The following is a 12,764-nucleotide window of genomic DNA, read 5'->3' as shown; positions in this document are numbered from 1 at the left end:
CTCTGCAAAGAGAATTTAAATTAATTTTGATGAAAAAAATAATACTGCAAAATTATACACTCCCTTCAAGTCAGCATGTTTCTTGCAGACTACATCAGTTTTACTCCTGGCTTTCACTGGATCTTTGCTGCATTCATTCTACACTTTTCCAGGGCCTGCTGCAGAGAAGCATCCCTGAAGCACAATACAGCCGACACCACCATGATAATATGCAGTGTATGTCTCATGGATACAGTTTGAACTCATCAGATTAGAGATACTGACACTAGAATTTTTTTTACATTATAATATTGTCTGTACATGCCACAATTTTCATGATTTATTATGCCGAAAGTACGCCAACTAAAACCTGCCAAATATGGTACTGATGTGTGGGTTGGGTATTTCCTGACCCGCACCCGCCGCCAACCGCCCAACTTACGGGTTCCTTTTATAGACCCGTGCCCCCCATTTATGATGTCAAAAAAGGTGCAGGGCGAGCGTCTATAAAAGTTCAACCCGGAAGTCGACATTTGTAAGGTTGCAAGGTCGAGACGAGGGGGGGGGGCGATGTCAGCCCAAACGCACCCGACCCACGGGTATCTGGCTGGCCCACACATCACTACTATATGGCACAGGTTAAATAGTGGATAACAGATTAACAACATTATGTTCTACAGAGCTTATCTGCTATCGGCTGTGTAACCCGAGTCTTTTCTCCTTTGAATGGCTGCCCCTATTTTTACACAGCAGCTTATAAACAATATAAACAAAAGTAGTATTTTTGAAGCAAACCGTAATTTTACCAGTGCAGGGTAACACTGCATTATATTTTTATTACTTTAAAACAATTTCATTTTTTAACGTTGCTGATCCTTAACTTAACCATTTGAAGAGGTTTGTCGTTTTCGGGGTTTTCCTATGACAACTCAAAAAAGTAGCTGTTTTTCAGGATCCGTTTTTTCCTCAGCATTTTTCCCCATAGGCTACAATGAAAAGTCACCTGCGCTAATGCACACGCGGCAAAACGTTTTCAATAGTCGCCAAAGTTGCCTTTCAGCGACTTTTCATTGTAGCTTATGGGGGAAAACGCTGAGGCAGTTTGGGGAGATAGTCGCTCAAAAGACGAGGCGATTAGTCGCCAGGCGACAAAATCTCCCCGAATCGTCTCGTGTGGCCTTACCCTTAGAAACACTGTACACTAAACCAAAACAGGTGGTTCCTTTGTTTGTGTTTCACCAAGCAGCCAAACAAGTGTAAATTTCTTCTTGTCTGCCCTATGGGTCTGGTCTGTACATAGAAAAGCAGACATAAATGATGAATTAGAAAAAAATTAAAGTAGGACTCTCCCATCAAAAAAAGGCAATATGAAGCATAAGAAATTCTCTGATATTCTACAGACAAATGGATTTTCTTCCTGTTAAAATAAACCCAGCAATTCTGGTGGCAAAGACCTGATAAAAGCAGAAATGTACCTTTACATATATGTAAAGTCACAGAAGTCAGTTAGCAATGACCATTATATAGCATTTTTCCCATTTGTTTTGCTGGTGTTTGTATATTACCCTAAAATATCTTGCTTGCACTTTTTTCTGCCACTGTTCTATGTTGCAATTACACATTGCAATCATTTTAACTGCAGCTTTTAATTAAACAAAGCATTAGTATTATACATGCTTCTCATTTTCCAGCGATGCATTTCAAAGACTGTATATTTACATAATGGTCATGTGGAGTCTAGTCATTTTGGAATAAGTTACGTTTAATTATTAAAACAATATTTGCTTATTTGCTAAGTAGTAAAGATAAAGCACAGCACTAATTATACGATGGATTGTTTAGTTCACAATAAGAATGTCTTTGTGAGGTCTGGTATTAGCTTGCAAACCACAAGCTCCACCCAAATCTTAGAAGAAAAATATAACACACACTTTATCCCTGTTGTCATCTAATATTATATTATCAGGGGGCACTGGCAACACTTACATTTTAAGATTACTTTCTAAACAAGAACACATTTGTCATGCATTATTAGGGAATACATATATTATATTTCATTCTGCCATATTTGAAGAATGCAAACCTCATCTGTAACACTTCATTGCCTTAGAGTGTTACTACCACTATTTTCCCAGGGCAGCTGTTGGGGTCCACCAATTAGATCTTGGCCCTGGCTGCACTTGTACCTTTAAGAAGCACTCAGAACAGAGAACTTTAGCAGGCAAATATTAACAGAAAAAAATGCATAAAAGCAACAATTTTTGGCCATACTAGCTTTTATTCAGGGGGTTATTTATTATGGCACAATTTTTTCTAACGTGTCTGTTTTGGACTCTGAAAACCCAGAATGGGAAGCAATTTTTTGTCCCCACGATTTATTATGCCCCGAAGCTGTTCCAAGTCCAAATCCGAATATAAAGCCTGCTGAATGCATGTAAAAGTCAGTGGCAGGTTTGAGCTCCCACTTGACCCTAAATGGTACTTATTATGTTTGGACCCACCTACCCCACTGGCGTCCCCAGCCCGTAAAATGGTTAATAAGTTACTTTTCCTGGCCCGAAAGCTCATAGCGTTTCATTGGAAGGCATCTCTCCCCCCTACATATCAGGCTTGGGAAAAAGCGGTCCAAGACTTGTACAAGGTAGAAGATCTCATAGCTAGAAGGAATGGTACTTCCAAACAGTTTAAGATTTGGCAATTATGGATTTTGGAGGATGTATAACTGTCTGCTTGACCTCTTTTCTGTAATTCAACCTTGTGTTTACAATGTATCAAACGTTTGACTGTTATGCATATATGCACATCTACTGCTGTACAAATGCTATTTACCTGTGTAATGTTTGTTCTAATAAACTTACCTGAACCAAAAAAAAAAAAAAAAAAAAAAAAAGTCAGTGGCAGATGTCCCCTTAACCATTTGAAGATATGTTAACCCTCACAAAGTGTTCTGAGCTTTTGAGGAAGTTGCGTTTTTTCCTGATCCGGTATTTGCAAGTTTTTTTTATTGATAAATAAGGGCAAATCGTGGATTTTAGTTTGTTTGGACTTTTATTTAAAAAATATCAGAATAATTTGGATTTTGATAAATAACCCCCTTAATGGTAGTTTCATAAAACCACAAAGGAATACAATCAACTAATCTACCTAAGATTAGGAAAAGCTTTAATTTGGAAATAAAATGCATGCCAAATTTAATCACACTCAAAAATCAAAATGCACAATACAAATATACAATTAAATATATGCCTATAAATTTTCTGTATATTTGTATTCTTCTAATAACTTGTGTTACATTCTACAGAGATATTTAGTTGTAGTTACACATGGTGGACAAAATGTTTTTTGTATATTGGTGGTAACATTTCTATACATTATACCACATAAACTACAAATATTGTATTTACTGTGTATCATCTCTGAAAAGAGGAAAATAGTTGGAAAAGACATATCTCAAACTCAAAAAAACTACAGCAAAGGTTATAGCAGCATTCAAAATGGAAAAACAGCACTACTAGATAGATATAAGGTTAGAAAAAAAAAAAAAAAAAAAAAAAAAAAAATGACCAATGGCTACTAAATAACATGTCATAGATTTATCATAAAAATGAGTACATCTGAGGTAGTATAACATTTTCAGAGATTTAACTCTGCATACGTTTATATAAAGAAGAAAGAATGGCCTCAACACTTGATGGGAAACATGCCATCGTCAGATGAACCATGCTTGATACTTTTAATACTATGTAGGGTTAATCTTTGAGACATCCATAAACCGAGTTTCTGTGCCATTTATAAATGTCCAGTTTAAACAGAATAATAGATGCTTTGTGGCAAGAATGTTCGGTAGTGAAGACAAAAGCAGTGTGCATCCATACCATCTTGTTTGTATATAAAGAACATAAAAGGAGCCATACTGCCTACAGCCAATAGTCCCTACTTAATGATGAAATCATTCAGATCAAAAATCTGACGGAATTTGTGTGCCAATTTACCGTTCTCCTCCATAATGGTTGCTGAATGAATGCGAAATGTGTTTTATGTTATAACACCATGGGCACTTGCCTTTTTTTTTCTTTGTTTTTGTTTGCAAAGACGGATGGGCTGCAATCAATTTACAAAATGGTAGAAAATGCTGCCCTTGCTGTCTGATAAACAATGAATGGAATACACATACTTATGCAGCGCCTGGCTGGTACTAAAGGGTTAAGTGGTTACTAACCTTAATTGGTTTAAGGATGCATAACACATTATTTTTAAATTGCACCAATCTTAGTTACAATGCTGAAATCCACATTGAATTTACATCTAAAGTGAATGATTACCCCTGTCAGATTCAGCCTGCAGAAAATCTCACATGGATACATAGTTTGTTTAATTTTCAACTTGTACTACAACAAAATGGCATTTTTAAAATAAATTTGATATTCTACTCTTCACAAAATGTAATTACCTACTGTTTTTAATTTTCCTAAGCGGACATGAACAAATAATAATTTCATTTGTTTCCTCTTAAAAAGGATGTTTGCTGCATATTTATTCGTTTCAGTTTCGTAAATTTATGTGAAAATTAGTGAATAAACCTGAAAACTATAGCACATTTATAGCAACCCCCCCCACCCTGCTGCCACATCAATCATGTCTCTGTAGCCTCCTGAGTCACACTTGCTATTTAAAAAAATGATTTCCCAGCACTGTACGATCCTGATGGAGAGGATAGCAGAGCATTATTTTGCATAAAAAGAGGCCAAGATAAATACTGACAAATACAGAAAAAATGCAGGTCATTGATAACAGCATCAAAACTGAAAGCCAGTTTCCTCTGACATCTTTTCTGAACAGCACGAAGTTCCCAAAGTTAATATGCTGTAGCCAGGTTGATTTAGAATACCCTAGTGTAAAAAGTTTCAACTTTTTTATTTAGCTGCATATGGCACCATTTCTATTGTACCCTTTCACTCTATTTCCTAAAACAGTGCTGTCCAAGGTCAGAAATGTTCTGGTCTATGTGTGAGAGGGCCGATAATGGAAGCCAGAGTTCACCACTCTCCCTTTTAAACCACACCCATGTTATCTCAAGAACTTTTAAGACCATTTCCACATTAATGGTGGTAAAGCACTGAAAAATAGACAATCACTCATGTGAAAAATTTAAGTCATACCCTTAAATATAATATAAACATACACTTAAATCATAAACACACACAGGTAGCATAGGGCAGGCAGAGTATGGCACACGGGGAGTATAGGGCAGGCAGAGTATGGCACACGGGGAGCATAGGGCAGGCAGAGTATGGCACACGGGGAGCATAGGGCAGGCAGAGTATGGCACACGGGGAGCATAGGGCAGGCAGAGTATGGCACACGGGGAGCATAGGGCAGGCAGAGTATGGCACACGGGAGCATCGGGCAGGCAGAGTATGGCACACGGGAGCATCGGGCAGGCAGAGTATGGCACACGGGGAGCATCGGGCAAGCAGAGTATGGCACAAGGGGAGCATCGGGCAGGCAGAGTATGGCACAAGGGGAGCATCGGGCAGGCAGAGGATGGCACAAGAGGAGCATCGGGCAGGCAGAGTATGGCACTAGGGGAGCATAGGGCAGGCAGAGGATGGCACAAGAGGAGCATAGGGCAGGCAGAGTATGGCACAAGGGGAGCATAGGGAAGGCAGATTATAGCACACACAAGGAACATAGGGAAAGCAGAGTATGGCACACACAGGGAGCATAGGGCAGGCAGATTATGGCACACAGGGAGAATAGGGCAGGCAGAGTATGACACACACAGGGAGCATAGGGCAGGCAGAGTATGACACACACAGGGAGCATAGGGCAGGCAGAGTATGGCACACAGGGAGCATAAGGCAAGCAGAGTATGGCACACACAGGGAGCATAGGGAAGGCAGAGTATGGCACACACAGGGAGCATAGAGCAGGCAGAGTATGATACACACAGGCAGCATAGGGCAGGCAGAATATGATATTCAGGGAGCAACAGGCAAGCAGAGTATGATACATAATGAAGCATATCGAAGGCAGAGTATGGTACACACAGGGACCATAAGGAAGGCAATAAGGAAAGCAGAGTATGGCACACAGGGAGCATAGGGAAGGCATAATAGAGCAGGACACAGGAAAACTTATTATGACTCAAAGATAAACAGTTCATACTATGCTACATACAGTGACACTGCTGGTGACCCTCCACCAGTTTGTCTATGGTGTGAACAATGTGTTCAATTTCAGTCTGGGTCTGAGATGTGAACAATACAGGGCTTTAGGGGTGTGGACAATAGAGGTCACACAGGGGGGGGTAAGGTCCAGTCCGTGGGCCGCCAGTTGCACAGCCCTGTCCCAATATATTGCACTCATGAAATCCTATAAAAACAGTTATGGTAACCAGATAGAATAAGTCCTAAACTCTAAATCATGAAGGAGCCCTTATCTGGAAAACTCTAAGTCCCAAGTATTCCAGATATCAGAGATAGTCAAGATTTTCTAGTTGGGATGGCTAAAGAAAGGTTTTGTGTGGAAATAGTGACATGCCTGAATGGTGATTCAGAATTGACCACAATCACACTTCCACTTTTAGGGGGTTATTTACTAAACGCAGATACCTTACCAAGCCCTGATCACATTTAGGCAAAGCAATAGTTCTGACCCGACTTGCAGGCCAATAAACTGATGCTCACTCTGTCAGGAGTGGCCAAACTAGCAGTCAATGTCAGCTATGTATGGCTAGATTAATAATCTTACCTTTGATAAATACTGTATATACTCGAGTATAAGCCGAGTTTTTCAGCACCCAAAATATGCTCAAAAAGTCTTTTTTTAGTCGAGTCAGTGCTGAAAAACTAGGCTTAGACTCGAGTTTGGAATCTACTAAGAACTGGGAAAGACAGCAGGGTTCACGCCACCCCCCTCCTCTCCTCTAGAGCCGCGGTTTACTTACCGCCGTGATCTCTGGCGGGCCCAGAGGGGGGAACTGGCCACTGTTTCATTCGTCAGGGTTGGGCCTTTGTTGCAGTGCTGCCTGGGTCATGTTCTTGGGGGGTGCCGCCTGCAGTGGGGGGGGGGGGCGCTGCGGCACACTCTGCGTGGTGCAGGCACGGCCCCTCCTCTGGTCCGGGGGTGAGGCTTCCCTTCGGTGCCGCGGCCAGGTGTGGCCTGTTTCGTGGTGGGACTGGCGGCGGCTGTGTGTGGGGTGGGTTGGCTGGCAGATCGTGGGGGGGGGACTCCCTGCCGTTCTCTGTGCTGCTGGGCATTGTGCTGTGCATGTTGGCGGCTGTTCTTTGCAATTACACTACCAATTACCCAATGTTCCAGCGCGTATCACTTCCACAATAACGTCACAGCCTCAAACTCAATCTGAGTTGCTACTCTTAAAAGGGCAACACTAGTTCTTAAAGAGGAAATGCCGCCAGGGTTAGTCAAGAAGCTGGTACAGTGAGTTTTAGGTTTGGACGTTGGTAGAGTAATTCTAAAAATGTAGCAGGCTATTGATTTTCTTTTCTTGTCTTCAGAAAGGAAATCAACTCATATAGCTGAATCAAAAATAGCTTTTATTACAGCATTGAAAAATCTCAATTTACCTGCTGCATTTCTCACCCTAGGCTTATACTCGAGTCAATAAGATTTCCCAGTTTTTGTAGGTAAAATTAGGTACCTCGGCTTATACGCTCGTCGGCTTATACTCGAGTATATACGGTACATCTAAAACATATTCAAAGTGAAATGTTATAACGCAGTGAATATTTTTTTGACCTTACTTTGACATGACTCTGTGCTCCCAAATTGTATATTTCTGTAGGTTTCACTTCGTTGATTATTTTCACCAGGCAGGTGCTATCTGTAAGATCTCCATAATGCAGCTTCATGTCTGCAGACATTAAGAATGTGAATTAGATAAACAAAAAACAGGAGCAACCAAGCACATTGCAACATCTTGTGGTTGTAAATTATCCTCTGTTTCATTAACATTACTATTTATTTATACATCATCAGCAAGTTAAACGGTGCCTTACAATCAATGAAAAAAAAAAAAAATCCGTAAAACAGGTGTCTTACAATAATTTAACCAACAAGGATTATTAAACACCAATAGGAACCTAAGGCTTTATAGACTGTACAGAACATTTACATCATTATGGTGACTTGTTCTACAGACTCCACAAAGGATGCAAAATGGGGATTAAATGTGAACTGAAGTCCTCTAGTGGCTGGAGGTAAAATTCACCCAAACGGTTACATTTTCAAATTTGACCTTCTGCTATATATACACACACACACACACACACACACACACATTTTCTTGCTGTACACATATACAGAATAATATTAACACTTAATTAATGATTACATGGTAAGGAGTGATGTAAGATTAGGTATCTTCTAAGATTGATTGTAGAAGCATTAATGGTGGATATAAAAACACAATCATCTTAAGCACTCCGAAACCAGTGATATCACTTAAAAAAGCCCTATAATTGTATGCAACAATATTGAGATAGCCACTGGTTTTTATCTGTCTCACAAATAGTTACATTTTAACTTTGCAACAGGGCCCTCTTCTCAGGTTTCTTTTTAATAAAATTTTAATTTTTATTCACTGTGTACTGCAGTCAAAATAAAAATAACAAAACTATTAAAAAATGTTTTTATTTTTAAACGAAAAACATTCAGCTAATTGCAAAGAAACTGACTTACTTCCTTCTATATGAGCATGTGGATTCTTGTAAAGATGTTCGATCCTTCCAGTGTTGAAAGAACTTGATCGCCGTACAATGCCATGGACCTGTGAATAACAAATGTAAAACACTGACATTATGTTCCGAACGTATCATGAAATGCATGGCTGAATAAGTCAGTTTTGATGTGTAAAGACAATCCACAGAACAAAACAAGAAGCAGGGATATGAAACATATTAAGATCTAAGTTGCACTGGTCAATATATATGAACTCACAAATAAAGAATGGCAATGAAGTCCCTTCAATAGCACAAACCCAGTGTCGGACTGGGATGCCAGGGGCCCACCAGAAAACCTTAGACAGTGGGCCCAACCAGAAAACCTTAGACAGTGGGCCCACTTTCCAATCTATTATTCCTCCTCTCCTCTCTTAACCTCTTTATTCTTCTAGTCTTTTATATCTACTTACTTATTTTTCCATTATTAAGCATTTTCCCCTTAGAGGAATAGGTAAAGATCATGAAAAAGGCTAAATGGTTAGAAGCAAGAGGTCCATTGACACCTGGGCCCACCGGGAGTTTTCCTGGTGTCCCGGTGGGCCAGTCCAACACTGCACAAACCCACAATACAGAGTAAAATGCAATGGGACATTTTGAGTAATTTTGCAGCTCCATGGGTGGGAGAAAAATGGCACAGGTGGTTTCTCATAGGGCATGAAAAATGCCTTGTGTGCCACAGCCTAATTTGTTTATTAGCAGGATATGCTGTATAATATATCTCAATATCAGCAACATTTCACTATAATAAATATGGAATCAATATAAAGTCATTCAAGTAAACCATCCCACTCTTTTTGCCCAGGGAAATGTATTTATCAGAATATAGATATTAACTATTATAGGGAATGCCATATAATGGTCTGTTTATAAAATGGCATATACAGACTGTGGTGTGGGCCCTTTAACAGAGGTTGCTGAAGCTTGCTTGACAATGAAAAAGGTAGCTTTATTTCTTTAAAGCAGAAGGAAAAGTATTACACAGCTCAATTTCAGCATGGCATCAGAACAGCAGAGCAGTTTCTCTAGGTCTTTCCTTGAAGAGAGCCAACATCAGACAGAGACTCTTGCTGACTGGGAGCGGCCTTTTATACCCAAGGCTCCAAGAATGCTTTGTGGTTCTGTGACATCATACATCTCACATTAAACAAAATGTTACATTTTAACAATAATTGCAATTTCTACATGTACATTTTACATATTAGCCTTCATAGATTACAACATAAAAAAGGTAAACAGAAACTCACATCTAAACAAAGTTTGAATTCCAAGCTGTGAAATGTCTGTGCACAGCTGACAACAATCGGACTACACCCATGTGTTTCCAAACCCTGTGCAGACTGATCAACTTGGGAAACTCAGGTAAGTATTTTAAACTTTAAGGGCTCTTACACATGAGCGTTTTTGACTGCGCTCCCCTGCGTTCCGTTTTTCGTCGTTCAGCCGCAGGGGAGCGCAGGAATAGACGCATTTAATTATTTCAAATGGGGCTGTACTCACACAGGCGCATGTAGGCGCCGAACGCAGGAAAAATGCAGCATGTTGCGTCTCAACCTGCGTTCGGCGCCTACATGCGCCTGTGTGAGTACAGCCCCATTTGAAATAATTAAATGCGTCTATTCCTGCGCTCCCCTGCGGCTGAACGCCGAAAAACGGAACGCAGGGGAGCGCAGGCAAAAACGCTCATGTGTAAGAGCCCTTAATGTTAAAGTTTGAACTCATATGTAAATGTATATTTTAGTGGCAAGTTGCTTTTCTAAGAGGAAAAACTATTGTTTAAATGTTCTAACTTTATAGAGCTGCAAAACAGACTGCTTTCACATGGCTTTTTTAACCCTGTTGTTGCCATGTTGAACACAGGAGAAAAAAATATGTTTCAAGGCTGAGAATGGTGTAGGACAGACACAAGAAGTAATGAAAGACAGATTAAGAAAGAGAGTTTGCGCTGGCCAGCAGAGGTAGAAAAGACAGAGAAGAAAGAAAGTTAGAAAGTACTGTCCTCCACACATATCTCAACAACAAAAAGAAAAATTTATTTAAGTGACATAACTCTGTCACACAGACTTAAGTAAAACAATGTCACTATAGTAAGAACAGCAATAATATTATTTACCAATTGGCAAAATTGTGTAATAAAAAATGGTGCAGTACATGAAAGCTTTGAGAAATACACATACATTATTAGGTTGCAGAATCCAGAAAGCTTTTTTCAACTAACTAACTTACTATGTGCAAAGAAAAAAAAGGCACAATGGGTTCATTTAGCTTGGAGAGAGGCAGGCTTCTGGATCTCTCACAAATAAATCGGTCTGAATAGTTTTGTTTAAATTAGTCACCGACTTGGAGCGAGGCAGTGGGTATCCTTGAACTATCATAATTCAAATGACCAGAAGAACCCAAGAATAGTGTCAGTTTAGGTAAGTACCATCAATATAGTGGTTAAGGTGGCCCAAACATATAGTCATACGAATTGACGTTTCTTGCAATTTTCAGATAGTGTATGGATCATCCTGCCATTTTTTGTACCATGGCGATCGGTTGTATAGACGACTAGACAGGTAAACGATTTTTGTTGGCTAACAATTTCTCTACATGTATTGCCTGACTATCAATGGGTGACTGTCACTAGAATTTGTCAGACATAACTTTCGTATGATTGCTGTGATGGGCAGAACATAGTCTAGGGACCCATAGGGTTAATGTGCACCTATGGCTTTAAATCCATACACGTCCTGATCTCCCTAGTTGCTGGGCAGATTCCCATGTAGCTAGCTGTAATTTACATATCCCAAGAGGTGCTGTGTAGTGATGTGCGGGTCAGGTTTTTCCCAACCTGCATCCACCCAGAACCCTCCCTCCAGGTTCCTTTTATAAACCCAAGCCACCCCGCAGATGGCATCACAAAAGGGGAGTGGCGAGCAGGCACACTGTCTATAAAAGAAGAAGCCGGAAGACAGCAGTGCAAGGTGGCGGGAGGGGAGAGCAGTAGAAGATCCCGGAGCCGCCCACCACCTGCGAAGAGAGGGCAACCAATGTTAGACTTGGATTCTATGAAGGCTGAGCTACGTTGTCTTATAACTTTTTGTGACAGGCTGCCGGATCGAGTAGTAAAAAGGCATTTTGACGTGAAAGTATTTGGCTGTGGGTTCGGGCTTGGAGGTTCATTACCGAGTACCCACGTTGGCCAGCACCTGCGTCAATCAGCAAATTTCGCAACACTTCCATATCGTCATTTTTGGGCGCAAGAAGCACTTTGGTGCACTTGGAGAAAGGCAGGTCCTGATGTTTTGTCACCACCTCCATTTTGTGGGAGAGTCTAGCGGAATTGGACGGATACGCTGCTGTGCCTGCTTCGGATGTACTTGTACCTTCCGCATAATCTGGGTTAGAGCTGCACCCAGATTAACCTGTGTGGATTGCATTCCTGTCTCGCGGCTGCAAGAGACTTTTTTTTTTAGCCACGAGACTCCCGTGCCAAACCCAAGTTAGAGGATGCCGGTGGGATGGATGGCCAGACCAGGAGATCCCGGAGGGGACAGCTCCATGTTAGTGTACCAGTGGAGCTGAAATACACAGTAACTAGTTTGGTTCAAGCCAGTGATGCTCCAGGAATAATAAACCTAGTGTGCTTGCAAGTGAAATTCATATCCTGGAGAGTAAAGGGTTGGTCAGTTCTGGCTGAAACTGGACTTGCTCATGAAGTGCAGTGAGTTGCAATAAAGTTTTGAGTAACTGCAACTGCTTTTAATTTTGCACTTGAAAATGTTTCTATGCAGTATTGTGTATCTTTACTGTTTTCTCTCTACAGTAACCATTGTTACGCTGCATACCACAGGAGAGGGTACGAGAAGAGGATGAGATGGTACTGTGTTATTGTACTATTGTTTGATATGGTGTGAGGGATGTTTTGTACCATTGTCGGGACTAAATGGATTTTTCCCCAGGCTGTATGTAGGGACCCATAGGGTACACTTCCTGATCTCCCTAGTTGCTGGGCAGACGCCCATGTAACTAGCGATAATTTACATATCTCAGTTATTGGCC

The 12,764-nt window shown here is 40.7% G+C and overlaps 1 protein-coding gene across 1 annotated transcript in view; it reads right to left on the bottom strand.

Moving 5' to 3' along the window:
• gmds.S (GDP-mannose 4,6-dehydratase S homeolog) overlaps positions 1 to 12,764 on the bottom strand; it is a 370,681-nt gene that overhangs the window by 306,144 nt on the left and 51,773 nt on the right. The window contains exons 3-4 of the mRNA NM_001092144.1: positions 8,683 to 8,770; positions 7,746 to 7,855 (exon numbers count right to left, since the gene is read on the bottom strand). Coding sequence (NP_001085613.1) covers positions 7,746 to 7,855; positions 8,683 to 8,770 — 198 coding nt within the window. The remainder of the gene's footprint in view (positions 1 to 7,745; positions 7,856 to 8,682; positions 8,771 to 12,764) is intronic.

Source organism: Xenopus laevis, chromosome 6S, assembly GCF_017654675.1.
Source record: "Xenopus laevis strain J_2021 chromosome 6S, Xenopus_laevis_v10.1, whole genome shotgun sequence".
Classification (NCBI taxonomy): domain Eukaryota; kingdom Metazoa; phylum Chordata; class Amphibia; order Anura; family Pipidae; genus Xenopus; species Xenopus laevis.
The sequence above is the reverse complement of the archived record's forward strand: the minus strand, read 5'-3'. Positions and strand labels throughout refer to the sequence as shown.